This window comes from Protopterus annectens, chromosome 9.part0 (genome assembly GCF_019279795.1).
Source record: "Protopterus annectens isolate FY-2018-M chromosome 9.part0, PAN1.0, whole genome shotgun sequence".
NCBI classification, from domain to species: Eukaryota; Metazoa; Chordata; order Ceratodontiformes; family Protopteridae; genus Protopterus; species Protopterus annectens.
In genome coordinates this window covers 907831731-907848161 of record NC_056743.1, presented here as the reverse complement: position 1 = coordinate 907848161, position 16431 = coordinate 907831731, and the positions used below count along the sequence as shown (strand labels likewise).

General features: G+C 40.4%; 1 protein-coding gene across 8 annotated transcripts in view; it reads left to right on the top strand.

Annotated features, from left to right (window-relative positions):
- NACA (nascent polypeptide associated complex subunit alpha) overlaps positions 1-16431 on the top strand; it is a 464777-nt gene that overhangs the window by 143603 nt on the left and 304743 nt on the right. For 5 of the 8 annotated variants that reach the window (XM_044083636.1, XM_044083642.1, XM_044083640.1 and 2 more), the window contains 2 exons: positions 9028-9240; positions 14160-14245. In XM_044083636.1, coding sequence (XP_043939571.1) covers positions 9028-9240; positions 14160-14245 — 299 coding nt within the window. The remainder of the gene's footprint in view (positions 1-9027; positions 9241-14159; positions 14246-16431) is intronic. The other 3 variants (XM_044083639.1, XM_044083638.1, XM_044083644.1) reach the window with 1 other exon arrangement.

Below are 16431 nucleotides of genomic sequence, written 5' to 3'. Positions count from 1 at the left end.
TGGCCCTTAATCAGTCCATTCATTTGCCAACCTTCTTTTCTAATCCACAGAACAAAGGGGAATGAATACTGCACTCCTTGGACGTGCACAGACAACTTAGATTGTACTTGGACAAGACTAAACCTCTCAGGAAATCTGAACAGCTGCTGGTTGCATTTGCTGCAGGGGCAGAGGGGAAGTCCTTTTCAAAGCGAACCATTTTTAAGTGGATAGGCCATTGCATTCATTTTTGCTATAAGCACCATGGAAAACCTACCCCATAGGGGATAAGACCACATTCAACCAGGACTGCATCTACCTCTACAGCCTTTCTCAGAGTATCCCAACCAGGGACATCCTAGAAGCTGATACCTGGAGTTTTGTACATACCTTCACCAAGCATTACCACTTGCCAGTTTTTTCTAAATCCAGAGCTGGCTTTGCCACTGCAGTCTTGCAAGGCCTTGTAGCTGGTCCTAATGCTATCTAATTACCTCCTCCCATCCTTAGCTTTGGGAATCTACCAAAATGTGATGACTGCAACAGTGAAACATGAAGAACATAGTACAGTTGTGTACACTTACCATAAATGTAGATGTTAGAGTGTATTCACTGTTGCAGTCCTGGTTACCCTCCTTCCAGACCCCTGACTTCTATTGACTATACCTCTATTCTTGTTTACTATGCTTACAGCTTTTTGGTGTATTTGCCTTTTTGTTGGAGGTGCAACCTTGTATATAATTGCTTCCCATTATGGGAACACCTGACATCTGGGGCAAGACAAACTGATGTAATGGCGTCGGCTGCATGCTTTATACCCCTGACTACCTGCCGTCATGGAAGATGAGACTGCAACTGACGCAGGACCCAAGACTTTGATAATCAGACTGACCTGAGGGCTACTGCAAGCAGATAACCCAAATGTGATGACTGCAACAGTGAGTGCACTCTAACATATACATTTATGGTAAGTGTACACAACTGTACTTTTTAGTTAAAAGTTCTGACCAAACGACTGCTAACAGTTTTCATACTCTGTTCAGGCCCTCTTGTACCATCTGTCTGATTATTCCAGCAGGTGCCGATTTGTTTTGATTTATGACTTCATGACCATGTAACACTAAGTCCATATTTGAAGTTTGGCAGGTATTTCAATTGTATGGCTGGTGTAAAGTGGGTACAAGAAGCTCCAAAACAGAGCTGAGTGGTACTCTTTAAGACCACCTTTTTTTTACTTCTACTTCAAATTTAAACTGGAAAAGTGTTCTATAAACTTAGTGTTAATAAAGTTTGTGAGCAAGATCACTCTAATTAATAATTAGTACTACCATTGCTGAAACTGCTGAAATAATCTTATTTGTCTAAGTAGCCCATACTTGAGGTTGGCTTGCTTATCTCAGACTAGGACACTTAGGTAACAAAGTGGGTCTGTACTTCTTATATTTACAAGTCACTAAGTATGTTGGCTCTTAGTCCTTTTTATACAGATATTATGACTTCAGTCTAAGGTAAAGTAGTAGTACTTTAACTTTTTTGTTGGGTTGTGCAGTCTTGAGTATTCATAACCTAGGAGTCCTTTGTTTAGCTATTTTTGAAAGGTTCACGTCTGTTATCAAATGTAAAATAAAATAATCTGCACATAAGTTGACTACGTCATTAACTGTACATTATCCTAGTAAAAAGTATTGCACTGTTTTCCTATCTTTTTTTCAGCATAGGACTAATGTGGCATTTTATGGATTTTGTTTGTTGGCCCTGACCTTTGAGTGATGGGAGGGACAATCTAACAAAGAAGGCTGTGGGTATTTGATCAGGAGCTGTTGTCTGGCTGACAAACTGCATTTGGAGCAACAAAGTTTGCCAAGTGCTAGTTGCAGCAACTGGATGATTTCTGGTAACAGCCCCGCAAACTCCAAAAAAAAGAAAATTGATACTGCAAGAGGCACAGGGATCATGCATGATAGGATGGGAAAGCATATATAGGAAATAGTTTTTCAGACGTCATTTAAAGGTTGTTTATAGCACTTTTGTGTGGGAGGACAGAGCATCAGTGTGTGCTTCAGTAAACCGAAGCAGTGATCATCATGAATCGCTGTTTTCGTAAATGCTGTGGTTGTCTGGTGCTGTTGATATCCAGTCTGATTTTCACAGCTGACCTTCCTTCCCTTATGGTTTCCTTACTGCATACATTTTCACAGATGTTGATGGTGTCCACCTGCAGTATCTTATTTTTTTTTTCTTGCTGTGCATGAATTCACTACAAGAAAGAACATTGCAGTCTGGTGTAAGTCCAGGTCTATGATTGAGAGAGAAGTGGTCATTTAAGGGAATCCTCTCATTTTTTTAATCCCCAGATTTTACATTTAAAAAACAGTTTATAAGCATACATCCAGGCAGTGGGCATCAAGACAAGGCGGTGTAAGGTTCATCCACACAGAAAACTACAAGGTGGCCTTAAATGCTAAATAACACAAGATTCCTAAATCCATTGCATTTTCTGCCTAGGTGCAGAGCATAATGTGGGTAGTTGTATAATGCACAAGGTGTTTTATACAAAGACATTGAAGAGAAGGTAAGAAGTCTTCCATACCAGTCCAGACAGAGACTTGGTGCCCTGTTACTTAACTGCCATGTCTGCAGATATGCAGCAGCAGGGTGGTGCAGATGTCCATCCCCAAAAGAGAAGACACAAGTGTTTCCATTGGGAGAAGTAGAGAGAGAGGAGAGATGTTTGAGGGTCCTACAGTGAACTTTAAAGTCAAAGTCCGAAGGTGGCAGCTTCACTGAAGCACTCGTGCAGCCATCAGTCTGCTATTCCTAAGGCTTTTGGCATTGCCTCCTCTCAAGTTTCCCTGGTCTGGTGGGGCATGTTAGGGGCTGAAGACATGACACTTGCATCCTCATTGAAAGTCTGCTTTCTGATGCTGAGTTGGACTACTGATTGATGAAAGGAAGGGTAGAGTCTATGTAGTAATTTTAAGAGGACATCTGTGTTCTCAAGTTGGAATCTAGGAATATTTCACTCGCCAAGGATTTGCAAATCCCCAGCAGGTACAAGTTTCCACCCCTGGCCCCAACCAGCTTCCGTCTCGAAGGTTTGGGCTAGGTTAATAGTGGCTTTTTTTTTTTTTTTTTTACTGTTCCTGTATAGCCTGCAGCCAGATTCTGAACAGCCCTGTATGTTTAATGGTTCCTGTCCCAGATGAAAAGTGAGTGGAGAGATTCTGACTTCTGCAGTTTTGAGGAGTAGGAGGAACTGGACTGGAGGTCACAGCTTTCCTCCCCCAAGGCTTGTGATACAGACGGGAGGGGGCACTTTGGCCTCTTCTTCCCCACCAGAAGACAGTGTTTGGAAATGCATTTTTGTCACAAGAGAACATTTCAAGTAGCAGTCTGAGGAGGCATCTGAATCTCAGAGGACATACTGGTATGTTCAGGTTCTTCAGTGCGCAAAGTCAGTGGGTGTTTCTCCAATCAGGAAGCCCTTTTGCATGTAATTTTAAACTGCATTTGATGAGTCAGGCTGCCACCCCCCAACACACAGCGCACACGTGCGTGTGATCAGACTCAGAGGACCTGACTGATTTTATATGGTTTTGTACAAGAGCTCAATTGTATTTCTATGTACAGTGTTCTAGAAGCTGCTAGGGAAGGAAGATTTGCTGTGGGAAAGTGAATACTTTCCCTAGTGACAAGGAAAGCTGATTGCCTGACCAGTTTGAGAAAATGTATACACTGCAGCAACCCTGTCCTTCAGGACTCTGAATATTTATTTAAATCCACATTCTGAAGTATCAGGAGCACATTTATGGGTAACTCCAGTATATTTGAGGCAGGTGTTACAGCATTTTGAGTAAGGGCCTTTCTACTGGAGGCAGGAAAAACACAAGTAGCCAAAGGATAAAAAGGTTGCATGGCCAGTAAAATGGCAGCAGGAAGAAAGAGGTCTGTGGGCCCTTGTTTGCCTTAGTAGGGGCAGCTGTAATGTTACCAGCTCCCCAATAATTAAAATCATCCCTTTAAACTCCAACATGTTTCCACAGGATAGGCTGTTGGCCTCTTACTAGAATTGGGCGGGCATAATTACAGACCAGTGGGTCTTGTAAATTGTGTCCAGAGGGTACAGGTAGTACTTCACTTGAAAACCATTCTTTTTCCCCAAGAAGATTAGGAGCACCTACTTATCTCTTATTCCTTTGTCACTGGAAAAGACTGAACACAGAAACTGTTTCTGGATTAATCAAGGCTGAACTGATTTTTAATTCCAGAACTTTTAGAATATCCGCCTTAATAGGAGCTCTTGCCCTCCTTTGGCCCTACTGGTGATATTAGATTTCAAGAATGCCAGTCTCCTGGATTCAAAAATTATTTACACATGAATCAGTAGGCAGATTAGAGCTGTCCTAATGTGTAAACTGCAGTTGTGAAAAACATAACTACTATCCAGTAACTGAGTTTTATTCCATTAATTACACAGCTCGAATGCCAGCAAAAAAGAAATTTGGAAAAAGTAACAATTTAATCAGATAAGAAGAGAACTCTGGCTGAAAAGAATTTTGCAGCTGTTCAGCGTAAACCAGTTAAAAGTTTCATCTTTGGTATGGAAGATGGCTGCCAGTAATTTACAGGGAAAAAAATCTGTTGCACTTGAAGTGTTTAAAAGAAGTCCAACACTGAATATATCCCGTCAAGTAAAAGGCAACACAGAAAAAGCTTTTAACTAGTTCTTTAGATCAGCGGAGAAAACTGAAAATCAGAGGTTAAAATGAAAAGCCTCATGATCAACCAGCATTGTCTTCAATAAGAGCTGTTGTGTCTTTCGGCTTTTCCCGGTTAGGGGTCACCACAGCGGAACTCCAGTCTGCTAATGATTGGTAGTTGATTTTTACGTGCCGAGTTACCAGCCCTGATGCACAACCTTCAACGAAGGTACGCCCATTCACGCATGACACCACGCAGAAGATGCTCTAGCTGAGAATCGAACCGGACAGCGTCTTGCTGTGAGGCGACAAAATTTCTAAAAATGAAGTACAGCACATGCCGAGAGAAGCTGAGACTTTCTGCGGTACCAGTGACTGTGGAAGGGACAGACTGGAGTAATTTTATAAAAGACAAATAAGTGGCTGGATTGGCGTTTTGCAATAGCATTTTGTGTGTGCGTGCTCAAAATCTGGCCATGAGAAAGCAGCCAAGACAAACCTTGGCAAAGATGCAATCAAACTAGAAGAAAGAGTTGTTTATGACATAAACATATCAGAAAGGAAAAGTATTAAAAATTGGGGACAGATGAGTGTGGAAATGTATTGTACATTGTATACCAGGCAGAAAGGAAAAAGTTTTTCCCATGCAGTATGGAAATATCAACAGACAGGAGTGAGATTCCAGCTGCTGTATCTAACTGTCTTAAGAATATTTTTTTCTTGGAGGACCTAAGACTTTTTTTTTTGATACAGATCAAGCTAAGGAGAATAAAGTTTAGTAAATGGAATGAGACAGCAAACTGTAGGGGATTCTGCTTCTCATTGTTCTGACAATGACAAATACCTATAGAGAGACTGTGAAGCTGGTTTCTTTGTTGCAAAGGAAAATGCTCAAGTGGCAGAAAAAAAAAACTCGATCTGACTAGAAGAATCAGGAGTACTTTAGATGTGATCCAGAGACTGGTGTTGGGAGATGGAGATGATCAGGAAAGACGTTCAACTTTGTGAAATTTTATGAATAAATGGGAGACTGTAAAAGCATCAGTCCTGTTACATATATGATAAGACGTGAGATGTGACTCTGCAAGAAGTAGCTGAGAAGAAAATTTAATTTTGTTGACTGGATTAAACTGGTAAGAGAACTGGAAAGCATTTACCCCACTTTGTCTTCAATGTTTAATGTTTAAAAGGATACCAAAGGGACTAAAGAAGTAACTTGAGCAAAACAGTTTAATATTTGTATAAAATGTCATGATATTAATATTTATGCGATCTGATGCCGTTTCTGACTCAGCAGATGGGTTTTCTGATCAGACTGGCGTCCCCCCCAAGAACTTGGATCTAGGCCTGTGGCTCCTCCCCTATGTATAATTCCCTGTAATCTGTAGGATTCCTCAGATTTTGTTTTAGAACACGTCTGTAGTATACATTTATTGTACTCCTTGCTCAACTGTCTGTAAAACATTAACCACGGTATTCAAAGTTTGCTCCCTCAGACCAGAGATTCTTTCTTTACATTGTTTTCAGTAATTCTTACTGCTGGCATTTGCTGCAGAAGACTATGGCCATCCAAGTTTACAGTGCTCAGTGCCTAATCTCATCTAGCTGTGAGAGAGAGCCATCAGTCAAGGATGCCAGGGCACTCAATCTATAAGATTAGATGTTTACCCGCGCCATTTTAAATCTTTCTTGCTGCAGTTCGCAATGTAAAGATGATGCATCAGTTGTTTAGCATGGTTTGACTTGTTGCTCAGAAAAGATAAATACCCAAATGTGGATCTTCCTTGGCTCTTACTTTTTTTTTTTTTTTTTTTTTTTTTTTTTTGAGTTTTAGGTAGCCTTGTTACTTCTGTTTTAGTTTGACATCCACTTGTGTGTTAAGGAAATTGGCTACTCTTGTTCTTGTTCTGGGTAACTTCACATATATTGTATGCTTTGTTTAGACCCAGAGTATTTCACTGAAAACTGCATTGCTCATTGAGGATTTACTCAAGTACTCAACGTTGCCTACAAAACAACTTGGATTGGAAGGAGTTTGAGGCCAGCAGCCTGTTGCCTTGGTGCTGCCCTTTCTCATCCTCTGACCCCCCCCCTTTGAAAAAAACAGATGCAGTGTAAGGAGAAGGCACAAAGGGACATGGTTTCCATGAGTCCTGTATCCAACTTCCTGTCATGACTCAAGGATTTAGGCCCTGATGAGATGATTTCACCACTTGCCCCGTCAGATTCTGGAAGACACTAAAGAAGCACTTTTGGAAGTTATGACAAAAGTAACAAGCAGATACCAAAAAGCCAAACAACCATTGCAAGTGGATGTTCCATCACGAGCACATGTGACTTGTATCTGCTTTATTATTTCCGAAGGGGAGGATTGGCAGTCCACCATTCTAAGGGGTAAATGTAGAACCTTGTGAGGTAGAAGTCCAGGGCTGTGTTCGCAAGTCCAGATTTTCAAGGCAAATATCGCAGCAAAAATTACACTTGAAGGTGAAGCTGTTACTTTGGCCTTGCTCAGTGGATTGAGTACCCAAACTATGTTAGAAGCAGCTATGTGATCGTATCTTCCTGGGCTAGGTCTGGGTGGTATTCTGTAAGATAAGTTGCAGCCTGTTTCCCCCACCCCCCCCCCTTTATGTTCCTATTATTAGAGCTTGGGGAGTCTTCAAATTAGTGGTAATAGTACAGTAGTGGAAGTAGACGTTTAAATAAATCTTTAAAGTACCCCCCCCTTTCCCCTTCATTCTGGGTTTAGGCATCTTGCACTTGAGTGGGTCCCTTATACCTGTGTTGCTTATCCTTCCACTGTTTTCCAGAGCTCAGGCTTACTTGGATCTGTGTCATCCTGTAAACATAGATTTGGAGGATCTTCCTTCCTTTTTAAATCGGGGTCTTGTCCCTTAGCTGTCCTTTATATGACCTTCTTGGTCAAGAAAGCGCTAAAATTGTGTGGGCAGGTGTCTGTCTTACTGTGTGCATTGTAACAAATTAATGTCTGTGCCTGGAGGAGAAATTGTGCTATGCCATGTAAGCTGGGTCAGATATCAGGCTTTTTATGATTAAAGTCCCAGTATTCAGGGGTGCTGCAGCAGTGATTTACATGAATTTTTACCTCTATGGTAAGTTCTTAAAACACTTGTACTTTTTCCTTTGGTAATAATTTACAAAAACTGAACATGTTTGTGACAGAGAGGAAGTTTCCATGCATCACATTGTAAACTTTTCCTTCCCCCTCTTTGTGTTTGCATACAAAATTGTGATTTTTTTTTTTTTATCTGTAGTCAACTGAATGCGTGTTTGTTCCATGTGCATAATTCTCTATATAACCTCCATTAAAAAGAAAGACTCCAAGTTATAATTATCTGTGTAAACTTCATGAAAAGCTATCTAATGTGTAAAGAAAAAAAAAGGCACAAAAAATTAATTTCAGAGCACATTGATTTAAATTGGGTGTAACTGGAGGAGGGGAAATTTATGCTCCTATTGCCTTTTTTATTGCAGGCAGGTCCCTAAACCAAGATGCCCAAGTCCAGAACAAGGGGGATATGAGAGAGGAGGGCAGAACTTCTGAAATCTGTTAAAACCTCTTTGTCAGCATAATCCCCCCCCCACACACACACACCTTTACATCATGTGGCCAGTGTTTTTTTTATGGCCTGAATAGTGTGTTCATGTTAATAGAACCTCATAGATCTTTACATCACCTCCTATTCTTACTTTACTAAGAAGTGATTTGATACCTTAAGCAAGAAGAAACATTTTATGTAAACCTGGTAAAATTGCGTCTACTCAACCCAAATATAACGCTGGACATGGCTGATTTCCTGGGGCTGCATCATGTGTTAACATATTTTTGGTAGTATAAAAGAATTTGGTAATATATTAAACAACTTTGTCAATAGTTTCTTTATCTCTGAAAAGCAAATGCTTAATTTGTCTAATGTGGCAGTTTTCTTTAATTTTCTGGTATATGTAAAATTGCTAAACACATCTATATAGAAGTTCTGGTCAGTTACCACTACATTTTCCCTATATATTTGACTTGCCTGATTTCTTATAACTTTGAAAAGCCTTAAATACCTGTAATTTTTCGTCATGTTGCATTTAATGCCAGTTTTTTAAACATTTTGGTAGTTTGTTGGTATAGGGAGGAATATACTTGCTCTTTCTGTGTGGAACTTGCATAAACCGTAACTTCCCACATCTGTTTTATTCAAGACTCCTTCAGACATTTTTAATTATCAGTATCCAGTTCTTTTCTTTGTTCTCCCTCTTGCTTGCTTTGAACTAATTTCATTGACTGCATGTGCCTCATGTTCTCTACTTCATAAACCATCTTCATCTTCTGTAGTGCCTGTGCTGCTGCCAGTGGCTGCGACTTCCACAGTATTCAAGAGTCCAGCATCTGCTCCTGAAGAAGAGGAAATGCCTCCTTTGATTCCTCCAGAGATACCTCCTATTCAAGAGGTACCTTTCCAACCCATCCTTGTGGACTTGTCAACCTCCACACCAGCTGTGGCCTCAGCTGCACCACTCAAGGAGACAGTCATAAAGAATGATAAGGGTATTTTGTCTCTGTTTGTGCATGAAGTACATTTTGTGTAGAGGACCGAGGTGTAGAGGGTATTAACCTGTTGGATATCTTGGGGGGGGGGGGGTGCCGAGTTCATTTTCACGATCTTCTGTTTTGTACTGCTTGTCTTTTTCATTGAGGACATTGCTTATAAGGGTTTGACACTTACAACTTTTCGTATTGCATGATCATTTTTCATCTGTTAGTGTCTTAGTCAACAGTAAAGCTGATGAAGTTATAGAACAAATAAACCTTGCTATTGTCCTGTTAACCGGACACAGCTGTGTATGTAGAATCCTAGTGTGGCTTTGCATTACTGGATTGTATAGTATGTTTTTGGTCAGGAGCTCCAAGGTACCCTGATGTTACAGTGGTTGAAGAATTGCTAGGTATATTTAGTAATAAAGAGGTTGTGTATTTTTGTTTTTCACTATATTTGAGGCCTTTAATATGTTGACTCTGTGTGTAACTAGTAAGTGGTGTATATAAAGGCAGTACAACAGATGTGTACTACAGCTGGAATTAGTATGAGCTGTCCCAGTATAATTGTTGCTTTGTCACTGGGATAGTATAGAAGTGATGCAGATGCCATCTATTTGCATGTAGATGGGGGTGGGTATGCTGCTGATAATGGTGAATGGTGTAGTGGTTCCCAGTGGCCCTTCTGCCTTTCTGCTTTAGCCAGATATGCACTTTTTACTGGTTATAGATCAGTGTTGCGTTTTCTGAAATGCCTAATGCAAAGCATTCTGGATGGAAGGAAAACCGGTATGAACTGGAATGAGGAGCTTGTTTAGGAGCTCAGTGTAGAAATTGTGGCAGAAGGGGGAATGGGTTAATGGACTATCAGGATGTTGGTATGCATGTGCAAGCAGTAATACAGATTATACTAAACTGTCCTAAAATAGTAATAAAAGGTTAGGGTTTTGATTGCGAATGTGTATCTTGTTCTTTTGAACACTGTAACAGTATCTGAATGATTCTGCACTTAACCATTCCTTAACTAAAGTGTGGTGGTACCAGATGTTTTTGTGAGCGAGCGTTACATCTGCATTTTTCTTTACCAGTGAAATAGTTGTTACCACGGACATGCACAATGTTGATTTAGGTGGTTATATTTTGAAACTTCTGCAATGACTTGGAATTTTGGTTGGGGGGATGAAGATGTGTACAAAGCACCACAAAGGACTTTAGAACTAGTTAAAGGCTCATATGTAATCCATGATGTTAAGTTGCCAGACACTCATTTGAGTTTGACATTTCAGACATCCTGAGACATTTCAAAGTTTGTTTTTGGATATCTGCTATCCAGCTATTGCTAAGGTCACACCACTGTGCAACTGGAATGATGTACATCAGATTCACTTCTGCTGTTCTGAACAGAAATTGCCTTTGAGTTGTGGTTTGAAATGGCTTAGCTCTGTTAGGTGGTTAACAAATAAATAAATCATATGTATGGAAATGAGAGATGTGCTCTGAATGCATTCTCTTTTCTTAGTTGGAAAGGTCTGTTAACATCAGCTTTCTGTCCTTTTTTAGCTCTGACTCTTGTAATGAAGGCCTAGTAAGGGATCCCTGGATCACCTCCACTTACAAGAGAGAAATGCCTTGTGTAGATCAGCACTCTTGTCCTTTGAACTTCTGGCTTACGTTTATTTCCTAGCGTTGGCCCAGTTTTCCCTCCAGGCCTTGCATTGGGGTGGTTACTCCCACAGCAACTTTAAAGTTTTCTGTTCATGTTCAGTGAGCCAAATCAGGCTCTGTGATTAAATTTTGTTACTGAGACTTTTGCATCATCTTTTGTGCCACCTCTGCAGCCTTTATATTTTGTACTAGACTGTATTGCTTTTAGGTAGTAATTTTCTAAGGAGGATTTCAGAACTTCATGTATAATATGTAATGAGCCTTTGTGTTTTTGTTTGTTTGATTTATTAATTTACTTGCTGCTCATAGTGCAAAGAAGTACCCTTCACCATCCCCCATTTAGTGGGGCTTTACCTATAGGACTTTACCCGTCTACAGTGAGTTGGAGAATTTAATATGTTTTTGTTGGGTTAATGGACTGTCAGTGTTTAAATTCATGTACAAGCAGCAATGCAGATTATACTAAACTGTCCTAAAATAATAATAAAAAGGTTAGGCTTTTGGTTGTGAATGCGTATAGGTTTATAGGTAGGTACTAGGCTATTGGCCCTGGGTCCTATACAAGCCCAGCCAAAAAGTTGCCCTGGCTTTTGCCACCCAAGAAAATTATTTTCCTGTGTCACGGTCGAGCAGAGCCACAGAGGTGATCCCCGGTGGAGAATTTCCTATTTCCCATCCAATCATCAAGATTTTTCTTGAAGAGTGCTAATGAGGAACTTTGTTTGATATAGACAGGTAGTTTATTCCAGAGTATGGGAAGTCTCTGGGACAGGAATCTATCCCTCCGGCAATTTCTGTTTATTGTGGTGACAAGGTTTAGGTCCCTAGAGCGTACATCTCTGAGGGATTGGGATTTCTTTAAGTGGAGCATGTCCAACAGCTCTGGGTTTGACATAGCTTTGTATTGTTAGGCAGAGATCACCTCTGAGTAGGCGATATGCGACGGAGTAAAGCTGGAGTTTTTTGAGACTGTCTGCGTAGGGCATCTGTTTGAGACCGGTAATCCTCTTTGTGAGGTATTTCTGCAGCCTTTCCGGTTGGGCGTTGTACTCTATAATGGGTCTAATGAGTGATGAGTAGAGGGGAACAATGACCTCTTTTTTTTTTTTCTGGACGAGAAACGTTTTGTGATGAGGTGTGCCATGTAGAAGGATTTCCTGACTACTGTGGCGACGTGATTATCAAAGGAGAGACTACTGTCCACCTGTGTTCCAAGGTCTCTTGTCACACTTTTGGTGTTAAGTATACTACCGCCTATGTTGTAGTTAATGGGTACAGAGTTTTTACCAAAGGGGATGACAAAGCACTTTTTGGCATTGAGCTTGAGGCTATGGCTTTGACACCAGGCATCTGTCTCAGTGAGGCCCTTTTGTAGTATTTCCACATCGTTAGGAGTTTAGATTATGGCTCCTAGTTTGCAGTCATCTGCGAACTTCGTTAGCCAAAGACCTTCTGTGTTAGCCTGTACTTCAGAGAAGTAGTTAGCAAACAGGAGAGGACCCAGGACTGAACCCTGTGGTACTCCACTTGTCACTGCTCGTCACTGGTCTGAAGTCAGATTTGGAGTCTGCTACTTTCACAGTGTGGGTTCTGTCAGTGTGCCAGTTGGCAACCCATCTTGTGACTTAGGGATTTATACCTAGTTTAGTGAGTTTATCTATAATTCCAGAGTGGGAGATGGTGTTAAAAGTCTTGGCAAAATCTAGATAGGGTGTGTGAACCACCTTACCCTTGTCTACGGCTTTGGTGACTGCTTCAAAGAAGTCTGTCAGTTTAGGAGACATGATCTGCCTTTTACAAACCCGAACTGGGTGGGGTCCAGAGTTTGGAGATTACCAATGTCTTTGTTTATAAGTTCCATGATGATATGTTCCATGGCCTTGCAGACCAAGCTCGTCAGGCTAATGGGGCGGTAGTTCCCGGGGTTCGTGGTTGCTCCCCCCTTGTGGAGTGGGATAACAGTCGCTGTGCGCCATTCAGCAGGCACAAAGCTTGAGGTGAGGCTATGATTGAATATGGTACTTGGGTGGGGTGCCAGTTCATTCTGTAGTTTGTGTAGAACGCAGCCTGGGATGTTGTCTGGTCCCATGGATGTGGTGTTCTTGGCTTTGGAGAGTGTGGTTTTTACCTGTACAGCCGTGATTACAGGAATTTTGCATTCTTCCAGTATAGAGATGGGCTTTTTAGGGGGTGAGAGGGGGTAAAGTTAGCACTGAACCTAGCTGCAGGGATGTTGGCAAGATCAGTTGGGTCTGTATATTTAGTGCCATTGTGCTGTAACTCAGAGCAGATCTGAGTTTTGCCATTGAGATTCTTGACATAGCTATAGAATGCTTTGTGGTTGTCTTTAGAGTCAGTGGCAATTTAGTTTTCGTAACTAGCTTTGGAAGATTTTATCAGGGATCGCAGCTTCTTATGGAAGCTGACCAGGGAGCTCCTCCACTTATGGGATTTTACTCTTTTGCAACAGTTTCTTCCTTCTCTTGTACAGTTTGTTTATGGCAGGGGACAACCAGATTGGCTTCCTTATTTTGGAGGATAGCATCTTGGTTCTGTTTGGGATAGCATGATCCATGCACTCATGTAAGTGCTTATAAAGTGCAATTGTGTAGGATTCAGTAGTCGTAACTGTATTGTCCATCTGCATGGGTGTCATGAAGTTCACCACTTCTGTCTTAAGAAGCATGAAGTTGGCTTTGGAGAAATATTTTTACCATGGTTTCCTTAATGGGGGGTGGGGGCAGGATGTGGATATCTAGGATAATTAGCTTATGTATCTTGTTCTTTTGAACACTGTAACATTATCTGAATGATTCTGCATTAACCATTCCTTAACTAAAGTGTGGTGGTAGCAGATGTTGTTTTTGTGAGTGTTACATCTGTATTTTTCCTGACCAGTGACATAGTTGTTACCACGGACATGCACAATGTTGATTTAGGTGATTATGTTTTGAAACTTCTGCAATGACTAAGGCATGGCATTTTGGTCCCAGAATAGGAGGAGGAGTCCTTAAGTGTAAATTTCATTAAGGTAGTTTACTTTGGTTTAGTGTACTGTGTTGTTTTAGTAGCGAGTAATACAGTGATCCAGGAACTTGCTAAAAAACATGTGCTTGATGAGATTGCATTTTCACATACTGAGATTTAACTATGTGCCAAAAAACAAGGCTTTCTACTTAATGGATCACTTGAGGTGTACTTTCATGAAGATCTAGGGAATGTGAGTATTAGCAATTTGCTGAACTATTTGCTTACTCCACCAACAGGATCAGGAACAGAGTCAGACAGTGATGAATCTGTACCAGATCTAGAAGAAGCAGACTCTCTTCAGACAACAACACAGCAGTCACAGGTGAGTCTTAAAGTCTTTACTGCTGGGTAATTACGGACTGAGTTTTCTAAGTAGTTCATGTGTACATATGTATGCCTTACTTAAAAAAAAAAAAAAAAAACTCTCTGTGGCTAGTGATTTACTTTGTATAGTGTTTAACAGGAAAGTTTTATGTGGGTCAAATGCTCCCTCCTCACCCTATGGGGAAGTGGGACTGCAATTAATTGTAATTTATTTTTAGACTGACACTTTTAACTTAAGTGACACTTGATAATGAACTTGTAGTCTTGGTGATTATTCTAAAGTGGATGCTTTTCTAGCATACACACCTGCTGGTGGTGGTTTAGAGAACTAGGGCACAGCATATGGCAGAATTTATTGAAATTGTTTGATAACTAATTGACCTTGTGTACAACATTGACATTGTCTGCCAGAGGAGAGCGTAAGCCTGAGAGAGAAGCATCATTACTATGATGTAGTTTAGTAGCTTAAGGAGTGTAGTATTTTAAATGGATTTGTCTTCAGTTTTGTATAAATTTTGATTATGCACTTCAAACTTGTATGGGTCATTTTATGACTTGTATTTTAAGGTGTTTTAGGCTTTATAAAGAGTAGTTACAGAAGTCATGCTTTAAAGAGTTGTGTTGGAACGATCAGAATTAAGATGTGTACCTTGAACTGTGGCAGAGTCGGTGGTTAGTAGCTGCAAAATCTTTATTTGCAGCCAGGTGTCTTGCTTGCCACAGATTGGCCAATATGCACGGCAAATGATAGGAGCCATTGCTGTTAAGTTCTGCTTTGCTGATATTCCTAACCAATTTTTATGTGGTATGGAAGTTCACTTGGCAAGTTAATGTGGTTTGCTAAAGACTGCTTGAATCTTTTAAGTCTGTGACACTGTTTCTGCTATTTGAGCATTTGTGCTGTTTCTGAGAAAAAAGGACGTTGTTTTGTTTGTCCATCACCAAAGTAAGTGAAAGTTGTACAGGATATTATGGCTTCTGTGTTGTTGATGTATGTATTTAATGTTGTTTATCATGGTAGAGGGCTGATTAAGTTTGGCCATTTGCAGGCTTAGCCTGGAATACATGCACAGTAACAGTAAAGATAATCACTGTAGTGACATATAACATTGATAGAAAAAAAATACACATTTAGAAGGTTGAAAAACTATTATCAGGATTATACAAAGCTTAATTACAGGTGCTCTAGGTGAGGCAAATGTAGTTCAGCCAAAATTATACACAAGCATGGAGGGAAAATTTAGCACTCAGGAGTAGAAATTGTAGAATACTAAGAGTTGCAGTAGAAGAACTAACAACAGGAGAAGAAGAAATTAAATACATAGTAGGGAATGGATAGGGTAGTTGGGGAAGCAGTGGGTATGAAGTTATAAGTTGGAGAGGTTAGGAGATTAAGTAGCCAAGGTTTTCTGGGATGAATATAATAGTGTAATCATGGGAGTTAGGTGACATGGCCTGTGTTCTGACATGTACTTATTGTTCAGTTAGATATTGCTCAAACTGATATCTTACCTTTTGTCTCTGATTTCATTAAGTTTAGTTGGCAAAAACTGCCACAGTTTATGGGCAAGAACAGAAAAGCGGTGGTCTGGAATTAAGTTTAGTTGATGGAATTAGGAGATTTATGGCGTTTAGTGGACTGTGTTTTTGGGTTGTAGTGTTGGTTGGATGTAGTTAGCCTCATAGATGGGGAGGATGGTGTGCCTTGGTGTAGGAATTGGAAGAGATGGAAACCACAAAGGAGGTTGGCTCAGCCTTTAATGGGAATACAGTCTTCCTTTTCTAAGGAGTTGACATGCTGATCATTCCAAGGGAAGTTGATGAAGAAACAAAATGTTTTATTAGAAAGAGATTGGAAGGTGGTTGGGTAGTTGTGTGTGGTGGTGGTGGGTTTTTTTTTGAGATGTGGGTAGGCCATACTACGTACAAGCAGGACATCTTCGCCTAAGGCTTTTCTAGTAGGTTATGATAGGAAATATCTTTTGGGCCCAGAATAGAAAGTAGTTGACTTTGGATCTGACTTTATGAATCTGGTCACGGCATCTGGTTTGACCAGCCCCTCAACCTTTTTTTTTTTAAGGTTTTTAATTTTTAAATTTTTTTTAAAAAGGTTTTTGGAAGGGAAAATTTTCCCCAAAAAAAAATTAAGGGGTTTTTGGTTTTGTTTTTTCTAGGTTTTTTTAA